Source organism: Daucus carota, chromosome 2 (genome assembly GCF_001625215.2).
Source record: "Daucus carota subsp. sativus chromosome 2, DH1 v3.0, whole genome shotgun sequence".
Taxonomy (NCBI): Eukaryota; Viridiplantae; Streptophyta; class Magnoliopsida; order Apiales; family Apiaceae; genus Daucus; species Daucus carota.
Window position 1 is genome coordinate 57,426,501 of NC_030382.2, and position 17,124 is coordinate 57,443,624.

The following is a 17,124-nucleotide window of genomic DNA, read 5'->3' on the forward strand; positions in this document are numbered from 1 at the left end:
GTTTTTTGGACATTTGGCAATGAAGCCTTGAATTTTGAAGTTACATAGCAAAGTTGTAAGCATGCATGACACAACACACAACTAAGCCGTTTTTACTTAAAAGCTCTACCTCTTAAGACTTCTAAGAACAACTTACACCAAGTATAAAAGAATAACAACCCGAACGTCTGATAAGAAAGACAGACCTTACCTACTTGTTATCATATAATACAAGATGATGAGAGTATCTGTACTTCCGATGCTTCTGTTTCCAGTTCTGTGCGCGTTCATTTTGCTGCTGCTGCTAAATTTCTCCGTGATGTATGACAAACTTTTGATCTTTTCATATACAAGTATATTACGATATTCTGTGTTCAACGGTATCATATTTGCTATTCTAGTCAGGAGTTCTGGATCATCTGGTGGTGGAGTTGATGAATTATTACCCTGTCTTCAATTTTCTGACGGAATATCAGAGGAGCAAATTGAGGATATAGGGTATGCCAGTGAAGACGGTGAAACAGATGGTTCCAATGATTATGACTCTCACTGTGGCTCAAGTGGTTATGAGGAGGACAATGATGATATTCATAGTGACGGCGAGATAGACTCAGTTGAGGATCACGAAGAAACTGACAATGACTTGGAGAACAGAGTTGAGGCATTCATCTCTAAGGTTATACAAGGATGGAAGGAGGAACTATTGACTGAGAAAATGTCAGGAATTGATCTTTGATACTGATTTGTAAATGTTTTTGTGATTTTCTGTGTTCGTAGGCTAGGAGTGTATAAAAACAAAACAAGTAAGAAGCAGTGTTTGCTACTAGAGATTAGCAAGATAACAGATAGAATTGAGAGAATTCTAGAGAGTAGAGAAACTTGTAAAGAAAGCTAGGGTTTATAGTGTTAGAATAATAGTAGTATTATTCTTATAATTTAAGTGAATATAAACTTGAATGGTTGTGACTATTCGAATAGTGGTGTCTGTTGAAAGAATAGTAGTGTCTGTTGGAATATGAAAGGGTATCAAGTTTCTTTTCATAGTGTATATATATCTGATGGCCACAGATATTAGACATATCTTGAATACATACTGAAAACACAAACAATAGTCACAATACATACAATTCTCTTAGTTTTTAGTTCGCTGGTGTCTAAGAATTTGTAGTGCTTACGATTCTTATAACGTTAATCCGCTCAATCTTGGGAAGCCACTGCCATCTTTCCCTGAAGCACCGGTGGGGAGGCATAGTTGCTTTTAAGGACACTGTTTGCAAAACTGGGATCGGATTCTTTCTGCAACATACTTCATAATAAACAGGTTCTTTCTCTCTGTTGTAAACTACATCATAATTTGCATGATATATTATGTGTGTATATATGTGTAATACTTATGTTTACTTATAATTTTGTTTTTACATATTCATTTAGGGTCGCGCTCAAGAGAGAACCACTCCTTAAAATAGAACCATAGAACCACTAGGGTTCTACTGCAGAACCCTAAATTTTAAATAGATTTTTAGGATCTAAATCTAAAATACATGTTTTTTTCATCGTTGTGTGTGTTCAAAAATAATTTAAAAATATAATCCATAGATATTGACATTTTTTGTGAAGTTCTGCTGCAGAACCCCAACTAATACTTAAGTTCTGCTGCAGAACCCTTACTTAATAAGGTAAGGGTTCTATGGTTCTCTCTCTAATGGTTCTCTCTAGAACATGACCCATTTAATTTAATGTAATTAGGGTTATAACATATTTGCATCTAGAGTAAATATATGGTTCTGTTTTACTCTGTTCTTGTTCATCACTCTGTTTTATTTTATTCTTGTTTATATATTTTAATATACCACTTGTTAATATATTTTACACACTAATTTCCTAACAATCTTAAAAGCAACATATAGCTCTGAAGTTTGTTGAATAAATTCTAACCTAACAAAACATACACGATAACACATTATATCCTAGTCACTCGGAAGTAGGATCTTCAATGTATACGTTATCCCTGCTCCAAGCAGAGAATTTTTATCCGTGAAGACTCTTGGCTCAAGTTTGTTAAATATTCACTTCTATGTTGCCTACTGTAAGTGGTTCACACAATAGCCTATATATCTTGGTTGAGGATGTTAATCTCTTCTCCTGTCTTCCACTTCCATTTTGCACTTCCGAGTAGGTGATTTAATCTTAGCCCTAAAACAACTACTATAATCTGGAAAGTAGGGATCCTCACTTATTTCAGAAATTTATGAGCTACTCCCCCTGTCTTAATTTATTTGTCTTGTTGACTTTTTATGGTCAAATTGACCAAATTTTGACTGAAATTTACTTATATAAAATAATTAAAAAAAATTATGAAAAATATATTACTAGAATCCGCATCTATTCTACTTTAAAATGTTTTTTTTTTCGATTTTCAAGATCATGTAAGAATAATTACTAATTACCAGTCAGAGTTTGGTCAATTTGACCACAAAAAGTCAAACAAGACTAGAAAAATTGGGATGGAGGGAGTATAACTTTCAAGTACCAGATGTTCTAGAAAGGTTATATAAAAGAAGTTAGCTACAATAACACTTGAGATAGATATGGCAAAAACTGGTGTAGCTGCAAGATCTTGAGATAGAAAATATTGAAATTTAATGATTGGTAAAATTAAAAAAAAATGTACATGCATTTGAGAGGATATCAACAAAAAACACATGTGATGAAGGGAACAAGGTAAAAGCTATAGAAACTATGGCCCTGGTTGGAAGTTAGAGGTTTGAAGAGAAAGTAGAGGTTTGACCGAAGAGAATCATCTAATTTTGGTGTTTGATAGTTAGCGGATTGAAATAGCGGTTAGGACTCAAAAATCTAATTTTCAAAAACTACTTTAAGGAGCTTTCTCAATTAGAGGTTTGATATGTGTTTATTTGAGCTGCACAAAGCTACGTAAACAGCTAGTTACCAAACAGTTTCATGCAAAATAGTTAATTCAATCCTCTAGTCAAAATACCTAGCGCAATCAGTTAGTCAATACAGTTAATTCAATCCGCTAACAACTAACCGCTAATCCCTAATTGCCAAACACGGCGTATACACTCTACAACATCTCTATGCCCACCTGTATATTATCAGTTGCTTGATGTGTTCTTTTTATCCATACTGGTGTAATTTTTTTAAATCTTGAAAGCATAAATTTGTCTACGACACACCATATGGAACACCCACTCACCTTCCTAATACATAAATAAGTGAAGCAGGAGAGTCCGAAGACCACAAACAAAAACTGAAGGACAATATTGATTAAAGTGAAAAGTTACCAAAATCATGATAATCATTACCACAGAATATAACTAATTCTGACTGTTACCAGTTACATAGATACCGAGAAGACAAAAATGATGGTTAAGCCAGACAAAGGATTTTGAAACATAAACACTTATATGCAATCTTCTTTAAATTTTGAATATCATCAAAGTTATACAGTTTCTTCAAGGAAACAATTTGAACTACATAGAAGATACCAGCCAATATGGTATACACAAAAAAACAACAAGTACACTAACCGAGACCAGTTCCAGCATTTCTAGATACAGCATCTGCCTTGATTCTGGGAGGCCTGACTATGCGATCAATCAGCCCATATTCCAAAGCTTCTTGAGCATTAAACCGTTTCATCCGGCTTAAGTCGTTATAGATCTGTGTTTTGCAGAAAAATCACAAAACTTGTGATATTAGAGATAACAGTTATAGTAGCAAAATAATTTAGAGAAACATATTCACATGCTAAAAAACTGATTACTTTATCCAAATTTAAGAAATAATACCCTAAACTACTTGCCTCGAACAAATCAGGCAGCCTTGAGATGTAAAGAAAAAGATTTAGAAACAGACTAACAAAATATTGAAAAGTGCATTAATTACAGAGTCCATGTTCTAATTAAGGTTGTCAGGTCCTAATTGCTTTTCAATAGAATTCAAAGGTGGTAGTGTAACTACTGAGTTGTAGTTTTCAAATCATTATGGACCAGCTACAGTTATTATAAACAAAAAATGGACTCTGTCAATAAGATAGTAAGGAAACAATGACTTAAATAGCATCAACTATCTGGTCAGGCTTCTATAACACAAGGCCCCTATTAACATGTTCTAATACCATATTCTATTCAAGAATCAAAGGAGGCAAGGAGGGACGTCTATTTGCAAACTAATATAATTTCGCAATAATATCAAGAATACCTTCTCTTCAGGCTGGCCAGTCTTCTGAGACAGCTCTTTGAAAAGATAATTTCTAATCCTGAGAAGCTCATTTGCTTCATTGCGGATGTCATCAGCCTGCCATTATCACTAATTATTAAAATTTGATTACATGCCCGCATATAGGAGACATAGAACAACGGTGGTGGAAATACATATTCAATGTAACTAATCCTAAACAGCCAAGACATATTCAAACCTGACCACGAGCTGCCCCTGCAGGGGATTGTAACGCAACTCTTGAAAGAGGCATTGCATTGCGATTGCCCTTCATAATACAACAATAGAAGAGAAGAATTTAGTGATAGAGCTTATACAAAAGAATAAAAAAACACATATTCATTAGAACTTCGACAGCTTACGACTTGTCTATCTCATATGACAGTTAAGTGTATGATTTTGTTTGCTGAATATTGGATTAATTAAATTTTGTCAAATGTAAGTTGTAAAAACTATAGCATTTTAAAAAACAATTGGTAATGCTAACTCTAGGTTTTCACATTTCACAATCAGAAAAGGATATGACAGTTAAACAAGGACATTATACATCTCACAAGTATAAAAAATAATCCATCAACTCAATATGGATTTGCAGTCAGTACACAGGCAAAATGGATTAATCATCAGTGTGCACTAAATAGTGCCCGAGTAGTATTAGTGACACGTGATTATCTATAAGCTTTGAAAATATGAATGCAACATTACAAAAGTAAAACCCAAAGAAAATGGTTTTGAGACATATAGCTGTTAAAGAATCAAAAAATTAGAAGGATCTTGTGGTTTCAAATATAAAGATTATGTGCCATTTAACTGTTTAACCTGATCCCTTCGTTATCACAGAATAAATATTTCCTAGCTATATTCTATCCGCATTCAATCTAATACTGTGCTCTGAGGTAAGTACCTTTTCTCCAGCAGCAAGAAGAAAACCAGCCAGATTGTACGCGTAGCCCACACAGTGGGTACCAACAGGACTTTTCAAGCTTTGCATTGTGTCATATATAGCCATACTTGGCGTGAGCTGAAAAAGTACACAACAATCCAGCAAAGAGGTATAGAAAAAAAAAGAAGTTAATTTGTGACAAAATTTTAAATGTAAAGAAAGTGTGCAAATATTTTTAAATGTCACAAATAGATTAAGAATAACTCACATCTCCACCAGGACCATTGATGTACATATACATCATCTTGGAAGATTCGATACTATCGAGATATAACATGGTTGCCAGTATTTGGTTGCTAAATTCTTCGTCTATATTTTGCCCGATAAATATAACTCGTTCCCGGTACTGCAACAAGAGTTCAGTTTATAACTAAAAAACTACTAGTCACTTGCATAAGTTTATCGAATCATAACTATATCTTTAACATGGAGGAAAATATAATTCGTCTAAATTATTACTCACTCTGTCCCAGTGGGTTGTTTACATTTGGGACAGAGGACCAAGGACTCGCCACACATTTTAATGCTCTTATAAAGTATAGTTTCATAAATTATTTAATTTAGTTCTTTTTTGAATAAAAATTTAATGTAGCTTTTTATTCAAAAAAAACAAGGTTTTAAAAATAAGTTATGAAACTATACTTTATATACACCTTAAAATGCATGCCAAATAGTTAAAAAAAAACTGTAAAGAAATGAGAGGGAAGGAGGGAGTATTAATTTAGTTCCAGCAAAATATATAGACCACTGTTTATTTATCATGTGCAGTAACTATCTTAGCTTACAAGGTTTCTCAGGTCAGAGAGTAAGTTTTCATGCCATTACAACTTACCAGGGCATTCCATAGATCAACCCACTGCCAACTTCCCTCACCAGGTGTTCTGTAGGGCACTCTTGGTGTTCCTATGGGCATCATTCTAGCACGTGATCGATTTGCTTTACCATTACAAGTCCTGAAATCAAAGAATGTATACATATACATCTGAATTAGAGCCCTTCTATCCCCAGAGAATCCTCAAGTTCCAATAGTCATGATGATATCAGATATCAGATATCACAGTGACTTATTTGACATAATTGCTGTAAAACTTTAACAACAAACCAAAATCCGATACAATGGTTAACAAAACGCACTAAAAAGTTTCTTTACAATATTTCAAGGCTCAAAATTCAAACACGTGATGCTTAATAAGTTTTGAGTAATAAGCAATTTATTTGAAGTTAAGCGATACATGCCCTGAAATCATAAACTAAACAATTTACCAGATTACGGATGAGGTGAAATTATATACCAAAATCGAAAAAAGGGTCTGAAACACACCTTGATTCAATACTCTTATGCACCTTGTTATGAAATTCAACATTCAAATTAGGTCTTGATATTCCATAAGAAGCTGCCCAAGAATCAAGAAAACTCAAAAACAACACTATTTCAACCAACAACGAGACACCCATCAAATGAAATCCAGTAAAAAAGATAGAAATTGTAAAAGGGATACAAACTTGGAGATTGTAGCCTCAGACCCACAAAAACTTTGGTTGCACAGCTGCCAATAAGACAATATTATACACAATTGAACCAAGAATCTGTACAACAAGATGAAAGATAACATACATATACATGGTTTTAGAGAGAGAGAGGAGAGGCACCTTAAAGAGGAGTGAGAAACTGTAGAGCGAGAGTAGAGACATGAAGAAGTGCTTGATGTTTGGAGAGAGAGCGCCATTTGCATTTACCCAAGTCAGAAAACACAGCTGAGATAGAATGGGTGAGATTGTTAGAATCAGGAGCCGGATCCAATTGCGTACCCGACCCGTATCCACTATTATTGTTGGAGTTTTATACAGGAAAATGACACAAAAAATTACCGTTTGTTTTCTCATTTTAACAAGTCGGAAGTCCCCGGGCTATATGATGGGTGTACTTAAGCATAAATAAATTTATGTTTAAATAATAAAATCTATAACAAATATTTTATTATATATATTATGATTAACACATTTTTATAATATTATATATGAATATAATATTAATATACTAGTTGAGAATCCGCGCGTTGCGGCGGCCTATAAAAATTAAATTAATGATCCAATATTAATATTTATATAATAAAATAATTTTATGACTGTCTATAAAAAGTATATTAATGTTTCAAGTTAATATTTGTACGATTAAATAAATTTATATTATAAAAATCTTGATGTAATACAAATACTAATATATAAAATTGCAAAATTGGACTATAATTCATGGTGAAAAAATGACAATAAATTTATACACGTAAATAACAATTTAAAGCGTGACGAATCTTAAAATTTTATTTTTTTTGGAAAAGTAATCATGTTCTTACATTGTCACCTTTCTCTAATTTTTTTAGATTGATTGTGCACAAAAACATTTAACTTAAATATAACTACCCTCTTAAAAGTTGCTTGAACGGAGCAAACATATAACGCATGAATAATTTTTTCATGTATACAAAGTAAATAATATAAAAATTAACAACAACAGACGTCCGATGAACAAAACAAATATTATAAAAGAATAACCAACAAACATACATCATTAATAGTTAATTTATTGACATCAACCATCGATATCATGTCAAGACTATATTCTTGTCCCGTGTTTGGATTTGTCGACTCCAATATAACGGTCTATGACCACATTTGCTTGCAACAACCTTTACTGTAACAGCCTTCACTTATCGTTGCAGAATAACGACACCTCCGAGTTAAAAATCGAGCAAGAGAAAGGTATTTCTAATTTTTGATATTTTTCATCCAAAAATTTTAGAAAATTAAAAAATAAAACGGAGCGATGTGAGAGGCACCACCTACACGCCCCTCGCTTCTCTTTTAAAAATTGAGTAAGAGAACTATCGCGTAGATTTGTGGTATTGAGAGGGGAGGTTGTGTTTTGATGATCCAAAATACTACGATCTATACGGGTATTTATAGGTGGAGATAGACTTGTTTGCTACTCTTTCCCATAATTAAATAATCTGAGCAAAATCAGATTAAAATTTTCAAGCTACTATATTCCATAAATAATCTGTCTTTCCCATAATTGAATAATCTGAAACAAAATCAGATTAAAACTTTCAAGATACTATATTCCATAAATAATCTGAAACAAAATCAGATTCTGAAACTTGCTTCTAATATACCCGAAACTAAAAAAGGTAGTTCTAATTTTTAATATTTTTCATCTAAAAATTCAAGAAAATTAAAAAATAAAACGGAGCGATGTGAGAGGCGCCACCTACACGCCCCTTGCTTCTCCATCTGAGCAAAATCAGATTAAAATTTTCAAGCTACTATATTCCATAAATAATCTGTCTTTCCCATAATTGAATAATCTGAAACAAAATCAGATTAAAACTTTCAAGATACTATAAGCCGCGCGTTGCGGCGGTCTATAAAAATTATATTAATTATTTAATATTACTATTTTTAGAATAAAATAATTTTGTGGCTGTCTATAAAAACTATATTAATGTTTCAAAATTAATATTTGTAGGATTAAATAAATTTTATATTATAAAAATCTTGATGTAATACTAATACTAATATATATAATTGTAGAATTGGATTATAATTCATGATGAAAAAATGAAAATAAATTCATACATGTAATTAACAATTTACAACACGATTAATCTTAATTTTATTTGTGTTTTTTTTTTTTAAAGTAATCATGTTCTTACATTGTCAACTTACTCCAATTTTTTTATTGTTTGTGCAAAAAAACATGTAACTTAAATCCGTGAGATAGCGGTTTATAACTATCCTTACTTGTAACAACCTTTATATTTTAATACTGTATAAACAGCCTTCACTTAAAAATTGTTTGAACGGAGCAAACAAATAATGCAGGAATAATTTTTTTTTCTGTATGCAAAGTAAATCATATAAAAATTAATAACAACAAACATATCTGAAGAACAAAACAAATATTATAAAATAATAACCAACAAACATACATCACTAACAATTAATTTATAGATATCATCCATCAATATCATGTTAAGACTATATTCTTTTCTCGTGTTTGGATTTGTCGATTCTAACATAGTGGTCTATAACTACCTTTCTTGCAACAACTTTTATTTTTTTAATACTGTATAAACAGCATTCACTTATCGTTGCAGAAGAACGGTACCACCGAGTTAGAAATCGAGCAAGAGAACTATCACCAGAGAGAGGTAGGGTTGTAGTATTGAGGGAGAGGAGGTTGTGTTCAGATGATCAAAACCCTACAATCTACAATCTATACGGGTATTTATAGGTGCAGAGAGACTTGCGTGCTACTCTTTCCAATAATTAAATAATCTGAAACAAAATTAGATTAAAATTTTCAAGCTACTATATTCCATAAATAATCTGAAACAAAATCAGATTCTGAAACTTGCTTCTAATATACTCGAAACTAAAAAAGGTAGTTCTAAGCTACTATATTCCATAAATAATCTGAAACAAAATCAGATTCTGAAACTTGCTTCTAATATACCCGAAACTAAAAAAGGTAGTTCTAATTTTTGATATTTTTCATCCAAAAATTCCAGAAAATTAGAAAAATAGAATGGAGCGATGTGAGAGGCGCCACATATATATTTGCGTCTTTGTAGAATGATATAAAATATACTGTTTTCAAATTTATAACTATTTTATAATATATAATATTACGTGGGTGTTTGACTAACAAAATTAAGTGTCTTATTAACCACTTGAGAACTGTTCGTATATCCGGAGCTCGCATATCAAATTGTTCTCTCCATCTGGTCGAGTTTTTGCTCGAGAATGCTGTTGTTTTGGACAGAATGGAGATAGTACTTATTAGAAATTTTAATGTCTACAGCTCTACTTCGTTTGCTGAACTTCTGAAGCTCTCGAATTTGTTGTCAACTTGTCGAAAAGCTTCTCCTAGTACTATAATTGTTCTTGCCTAAATATCTGATTACTAGCTGGCAATTGTTGACTTATCATATAGTAATGGATTTACTTATGCGGCGACACTAGAGAATAATTATTTTGTTACTTTGAGCTCCATTTTCTAATTAAATTCTTGCTCTGGTTTTTTATCTGTCGGTTTGAATAATTATTTCAGGGGAAGAAAATAGTCGCATGCCAGTTTGTGACCATGTTAAAAACACTGGTCTATGTGATGCAAACTGGCTTTTCTTTCTGACTTTCTCTGATGAATATTTGTCCTGGTAATTTGGACCAAGAGCAGGTTTTTTCCCACTCGGAAAAAGGCTGCAACTTTTTAGTTCCTCACTGAACTTGAACTTGGTACGAATGGCAGCACACCATGAAATTTTTTAATTTATGTCTTTGATAAGTAAATCCCAAAATTCTTTTTAGTTAATGCTTTTGACAAGTAAATCCCACTTTAAGTTTAAATTCGTGAAATTTCTTAATTAATCAAACCAATGGGACCTAACTCTGTTCGCTTACATTTTAAAAAGAAACAAATACTTTGATACTGTACTCATTTTAAATTTTGATATGTATCTTCAAATTATAATTTCCTAAATTTATTAAAATAAAACGTACCATTATGAAATAAATTCATATTATAACATGTAGTTTAAGAATAATTTTTTTAGAAAATAAAATTTAAATAGGATTAAATGTTAATATGTTAAAGCATGATAAATTTAATATCTCAACAATAATTAATAATTTGAATAAATAGATTAAAAAAGTTATATTTCTAATACGTAATATATTAAAATAAATAAATAAAAAAAGAGTTTCGAGTGAATTGAGTAGATAATGAATATGGCACAGCCCAACTAACTAGGGTTAAAAATGGGGCGGGGATTTCATTTCCCAGACCCGCCCCATATATATTTTTCCTATCTCGTCCCCGCCCCATTCTCCGCGGGGATTTATTTTTAATCTCCATCCCCGCCCCACCGGGGATTTAATATAATTTCGCCCCACCCCGTCCCGCCGTTATAATATTACACTTTAAATAATTACTTTAAAATTTAGTGAAATTTTCTTCAAAATTTAATAAAAATATACGAGACATGTATATTAAAAGCAAAAAACTAAATATAATAGAAATTAAAGAGACATGTTATACATTGTAAAATTATAATTTTGTATATTATAAAATAATAATATTAAATATAATAAATATATTATATTAAATATAATAAATATATTATATTAAATATAACTATTTATTTATATTAAATATATGCGGGGCGGGGCGGGGAATCCCCGCGGGGATTCAACAAATACCATATTTGCCCCCATATTTTGACGGGGTAGAAAATCATTCCCCGTCACTACCCCATTCCTCATATTAGCGGGGCGGATCTGCCCCATTCGTGGCGGGTTCTTCATTTTCCCCACCCCATTTTTAACCCTGCAACTAACCGTTTTTCGAATATTCGGAAGATTGGCGGTTGATCTTATAAATACAAAAAGCTGCAACAACAGTCTCTCCGTCTCTCTCCCGAACACAAATTAAACTCAAACTCCCTCCCTTCCCTCTCGCTCTCTCTCCGTCTGATTATTCTTCATACCTAACTAACACACAATCTTCATCTCTATCCCTCCCTCCCTCTCCTTCTACAACACATCTCTGGTACCCAAACTCCGCCCTCCCCTCCCTTTGATTTAATCCAAGAACTTGCCATCTCCAAATCTTAATCCTTGCTATCCACAACATTACAACTCCCTCCCTCTTTCTCCCTCTCTTTTCAGTCCATCAACCAAGAACTCGCTATTTCCATATTTCCAAATCTTGATTCTCTACTATCCAGAACATTACAACTCCCTCCCTGCCTCTCCCTCTCTTTTCATCTCTTCAGTCTCTTAAATATCCATGATGGTGTTACGACGTACAATATCAGGATCCCCTCTACGTCCGTGAAGCTATCGATGATGAAGACAGACGTTACGGTGTGATTTTACTCATGGGCAGATTCAGCTCCGAAAGTAAGGGAGGTCGTATACAATCTTTTGTAACGATGATTAATCAGAATAAACACATGAAAAAATTTAATATTCAAATTATGTTACCGTTGCACAACATAAATAAGTCATGTCCACCTTGATCAGAATGGTGGATATCAAAATGATTAAATAGATAACAAAAATTTAATATTCAGATTATGTAATTTTTTACCGTTTCAAGACATTATGTAATTATATAAAATTAATAACAAAAATTTAAGGGGGTCAACGACCCCTCTTGCCTATATCAGGATCCGCCTCTGATTTTACTTCCCCTGCATTCGAAGGAGTTGACAGAATAAGGGCTATGACTGTCCCAAATGCCCATGATTTTGACTGCCACTTTCTTGAATCTGGACTTGAATCTAGACACAGTTTTCATGATGACGAATCAGACTTTAACTGCATTGTGTTTCCAATTGAATACACACGTCTCGCTAAGGTAAAGTTTTTGGACGGCAGCTGGCCAGAGAAATTCTTGAAAGTTGTTATCAAACAGGTCTTAATTTGTTCCACGGCGGGCTTTAAAAACTTTGTGCATACAATGCTGGAAGCCGATCAAATTTATCTGGACACGGAAGCAAAGCTCATCAGAATCGCGGTTGCACCTTCAGTTATAAGCCATTCTCCACCAGCAAGGCTGATGAAAAGTTGATCAGGAAAACCTGGATCAGGATAAAGCCTTTACTTAGCGTGTTGGTATCTTGGGTCTACGGATGGCGTACGGAATTGAAATCACTTCTGATTTAAGATGGCACGCTACCCTTCTTGAACTCACAAGGTTCCTAACAAAAGAAAAGAAGATGCACAACTCATGGTCTGCGATGATGACTCCTGCTGCCTCTGCACTTACCAGCAACAAAGATCGTTTCTCAAAGGAGTTCGTATCATTTCTTGGCTTTTGTTTTGCGGATTTCAAAAAACAACCCACCCCAATGCAAGCTCTGGATCATCCGTTCCTTAATGACACTATCACCGAAGATGAAATGATCACTTGCCTCGTCGACGACGGTCATATTGATACTTAGAGGTTTGGAAACTTTGGAAGACAATCTCTTAGTAAGAAGAATATTTTTACAAGCACTGTCTAGGAACTATTACTAGTATCTTCTGCATAGGTTTTACTAGTACTTTTTTTACCTGCACTGCTCATGTTTCGTGTGATTTTACTCTTGTAATAAGGCATCACAGATTAATGAATGTCCAGCTTCAATTTTATACATTAAAAACTTGAACGGAAAAGTTATGTGATTGACAGAACTTGATTTTTTCATGCTGTTCAATGTAATGTTAACTGGAACTAGTGCCTAGAAGTATGTTCCTCGAGGACATCCTCCTCCCCACCCCGAGCCCCGAGTACCATTTTCAAGCAGTCATACCAGAACAACTATAGAGATACTCGTTAGATTCAGATTTTTCTTAAATTAAATAATGAAGTCTAACTTATTACAAATATTCGGCAGCTACAAACAGATATAATCTTCATAGATTGTCTGAATCTGCTCAACTGACAAATTATAAAAAAAAAAGTAGAATACCTTCACAGACTGCTTCCATTGCCTTCCGCTTGGCTTCTTGAGCAGCATCTTTCCTCATTGACCTCAACAAAAGGATCTTCCATCTGCAACAACAAAAACCTTACGGGGGTGTATTCGATTGGGATTTTAATGCATTGTTTTTAGTCTATGGATTTTAATGGATTGTATGGGATTTTGATTTTTTGCGGATTCTTGATGAAATGTCGCAGAGTTGATAGGATTTAGGTACAATGCTTCGAAATCCCATTGAATTTGGTGGGATTTCAAAAAACTTAAAATACACTGAAGAATGCCACAAAATCCATCATTTTATGAAATGAAAAAAAATCCATCAGCATTTGAATACCATCAGATTTTAATGGATTTTAAACAATCCCAATTGAATACCTTCGGATTTTAAAGCATAATTTAAAATCCCAATTGAATACCACCAGATTTTGTAGCATAGTTTAAAATCCCAATCGAATACCTCAAGATTTTAATGGATTTCAAACAATCCCAATCGAATACCCTCGGATTTCATGAATGCAAAAAAATGCTTTAAAATCCCAATCCAATACACCCCTCTTAATCTCAACATCTAAAAACAAGATAGGCAATTAAAAAAAACACGATATTAGTAAACAAAATACCTTCTGCAGAGGACATAATCAGGCTCCAGATACGAAGCTGTCAAATTTCTACTTGACAGCTCTTGGTGAACACACTCTTGCTGTTTTCGGATCCAGATTTACGGGCTCAAAGGATATCTATCGTTGTTGTATGGTCCAAGTATATGATCAAAGTCTAAACAAGTTATATACAGTTGATCTGGAAAAGGATATATGTTTCAATCTTGAACATGTCGTAGGTTTGAGAAATAATGGTGAAGTTCTTTTCCCCAAGCCGGACAGGCATAATAAGCACATCCAGCCTAATGATACAGGGATAGTCTCATGGAGTCCCCAGACTAAATATTGCAAGGAGTTTGTAAAAGAGCTTGACTACAACGTGACGACATTTAGTAGAGAATACGACGGCATTGTGTACTATAATAGCCGTCAACTGCAGCATGCACGACCTTTTATCGAGATGTTAGTCCTACTTGATGATGCTGATGCCGTAGAAACTTCAACTCAAAATTATGAACTGACGGAATTTGGGAACGCCATAGAATGATGCTTCACTATTTTAGTTAATGATCTAATATTCTATTTGCTAGTTGTTAAATTCAGTTTGATATGTTGGTAAATCACCAATCATATATGTGCTGTGTAATTGCATTGCTAATCTTTAACAAATAAGGCTTCTGGTAAATTATCGTGAATTACCCAACTCTCTCCTTGACTTGAACCCTGCCTCAAATTATTCCAACTTGATGCATTAAAACTGATAAAACCATAATCCATAATCCTAAACCATCAACATTAACAAGAATGCAATAAAAATTTAAAATTCAACAATCAATTATAGTCAATGCCATAAAAAAGAGTTTTCTGTTTATATATTTTTTACCGAAATTGATACAATAAATCTAAGCAGTGTCTTTAAAGAATGCTTGATCCAGGACTTGCATGGGATCGAGTTCTCTGAGAAGCGGCTATTAAGAGAAGTGATATTGTATTTATCTGAGACTGTACTGGCAGCGTTCTTCATTTCGGACCATGAATCAGAGATCTTCTTCTCTTTTGTCAAAAACTTCGTAATTTCAAGAAGGGTAGTGCGGTTTCTGCTATCTTATGTGCTTTGGATGCCGTATAGACCCAAAATCTCTCTACAAATGTACAATCATATATTGGTCAATCATATTTGGTTATCAGTTTGAACTTTTAGTCTCGTTCACTTACATTTGGAGTTCTGTATTTAGATTGCTTGTCTTGACACTTCATGTGGAACCAGAATTCTGCAGACACGCTTGCCATTTGTATCTGATACTAACAACCTGTGCCACCAACAATGATTTGAAGTGTATGGTTATATAGCTCATGATGGAGTAGATTAGACTTAAGTACATAACATATAATGGTGACTCTGGTTCCCAAAGTATCAGATTGTTGGAGAAGACTCTGACTGATAAACAAGTAAAGCAAATTCAGGCAGTAGTACTCATCAATAGTCTTAATTATCTAGAGAGATTGGTGCTCCACAGACTTCTCAATTCTTCATGTAGTTACAGTAAAGATACGTCTAGGTATGTTGAGTTATTCCTTCGGCACATGCAAAATCCAGATGTTTCTTTGTGGGTGTACATCATGCGATTTATCTCTAATTGGGCAATTTGTTGAGGCTTTTTCTCAGTATGTACATATGCAGAGATCAGGACTATTACCAAGCACTTTTGCCGTGTCATCTGCTCTTAAGGCATGTGCAAGGCTAAAAGATATTTGGGGTGGGATCTCAGTCATGGTCAAATTCACAAATATGAATTTTCTGATGATTTTTATGTTCAAACAGCTCTTGTGGATTCCTATTCAAAACTTAATGATATTGAGACATCACGCAAGGTTTTCGATGATATGAAAAGATAAAAAGTGGTTTCTTGGAATTCATCACTAATTGGGTTACGGTATCTGAAAAATGGGAACTTATGAATGGCTCAGAACTTTGATGAGATTCCAGAGAAGGATGTTATATCTTGGAATTCGATGATTACAGGATATTCGAGGACAGGGAATATAGATCACGCATATTCTCTGTTCCAGAAGATGCATGAAAGAAATACAGCTTCTTGGAATGCAATTATCGGTGGATATGTAAACTGCTAGAAAATTGAACTAGCAAGAGCCTTTTATGATTTACTGCCCAAGAGAACAATGTTTCTTGTATTATTATGATTGCCAGGTACTCGGGATGTGGGAACGTTGAATGTGCCAATGAGATGTTCCGTAAAATGGATGAGAAAGATCAAGTCTTGTACAATGCCACGATAGCTTGTTTTTCCCAAAATAGCAAGGCCTGGGAGGCACTTCAGTTATTCAATGATATAATTCAACCCCAAATATTCAACCTGATAAAATGACATTGTCTAGCATTTTATCTGCATGCTCTCAACTGGGAGATTTGAGCTTTGGTGTTTGGGTTACCACAAATTTGTCCTCCTGAACATTTTTCTTCCTTACTTCCTAGTAATGCAGCTGTCATTGCAAGTTTGCAACCATTTCAGACTGAAACAGTACCACACTTTGGAAGACATACAGATGTAGAGGGTTGGTATGAGCAAACTTGAAAGATAAAACCTTTTAGAGAGAATGGAAAACTTTATGTATAAGAAGACCTCATTTTTACCCGATTACATGTAGGTGTATGAGCTGATGTTTACCTTAGCAAGATGGAGTAGCTCTCTGCTACAATTTGACTTTTGATTTTTGGCTTAATGTATAAGTGAGTTACTGAACTGAAAATCGATATTTAAAGTCTACGTATGAAGTTTAAGCACTAAAAAAATTATTTATAGAATTTTACACA

The 17,124-nt window shown here is 33.7% G+C and overlaps 1 protein-coding gene across 1 annotated transcript; it reads right to left on the bottom strand.

Moving 5' to 3' along the window:
- Positions 1 to 3,386: 3,386 nt before the first annotated feature.
- On the bottom strand, positions 3,387 to 7,023 carry LOC108206295 (ATP-dependent Clp protease proteolytic subunit-related protein 2, chloroplastic). The gene is made up of 9 exons (XM_017376543.2): positions 6,815 to 7,023; positions 6,668 to 6,711; positions 6,486 to 6,558; positions 5,997 to 6,117; positions 5,373 to 5,510; positions 5,126 to 5,242; positions 4,421 to 4,489; positions 4,204 to 4,299; positions 3,387 to 3,663 (listed from the first exon to the last, which is right to left on the bottom strand). The coding sequence occupies exons 1-9, from the start codon at positions 6,895 to 6,897 to the stop codon at positions 3,526 to 3,528; spliced, it is 879 nt and encodes a 292-aa protein (XP_017232032.1). The 5' UTR covers positions 6,898 to 7,023; the 3' UTR covers positions 3,387 to 3,525.
- Positions 7,024 to 17,124: the final 10,101 nt, after the last annotated feature.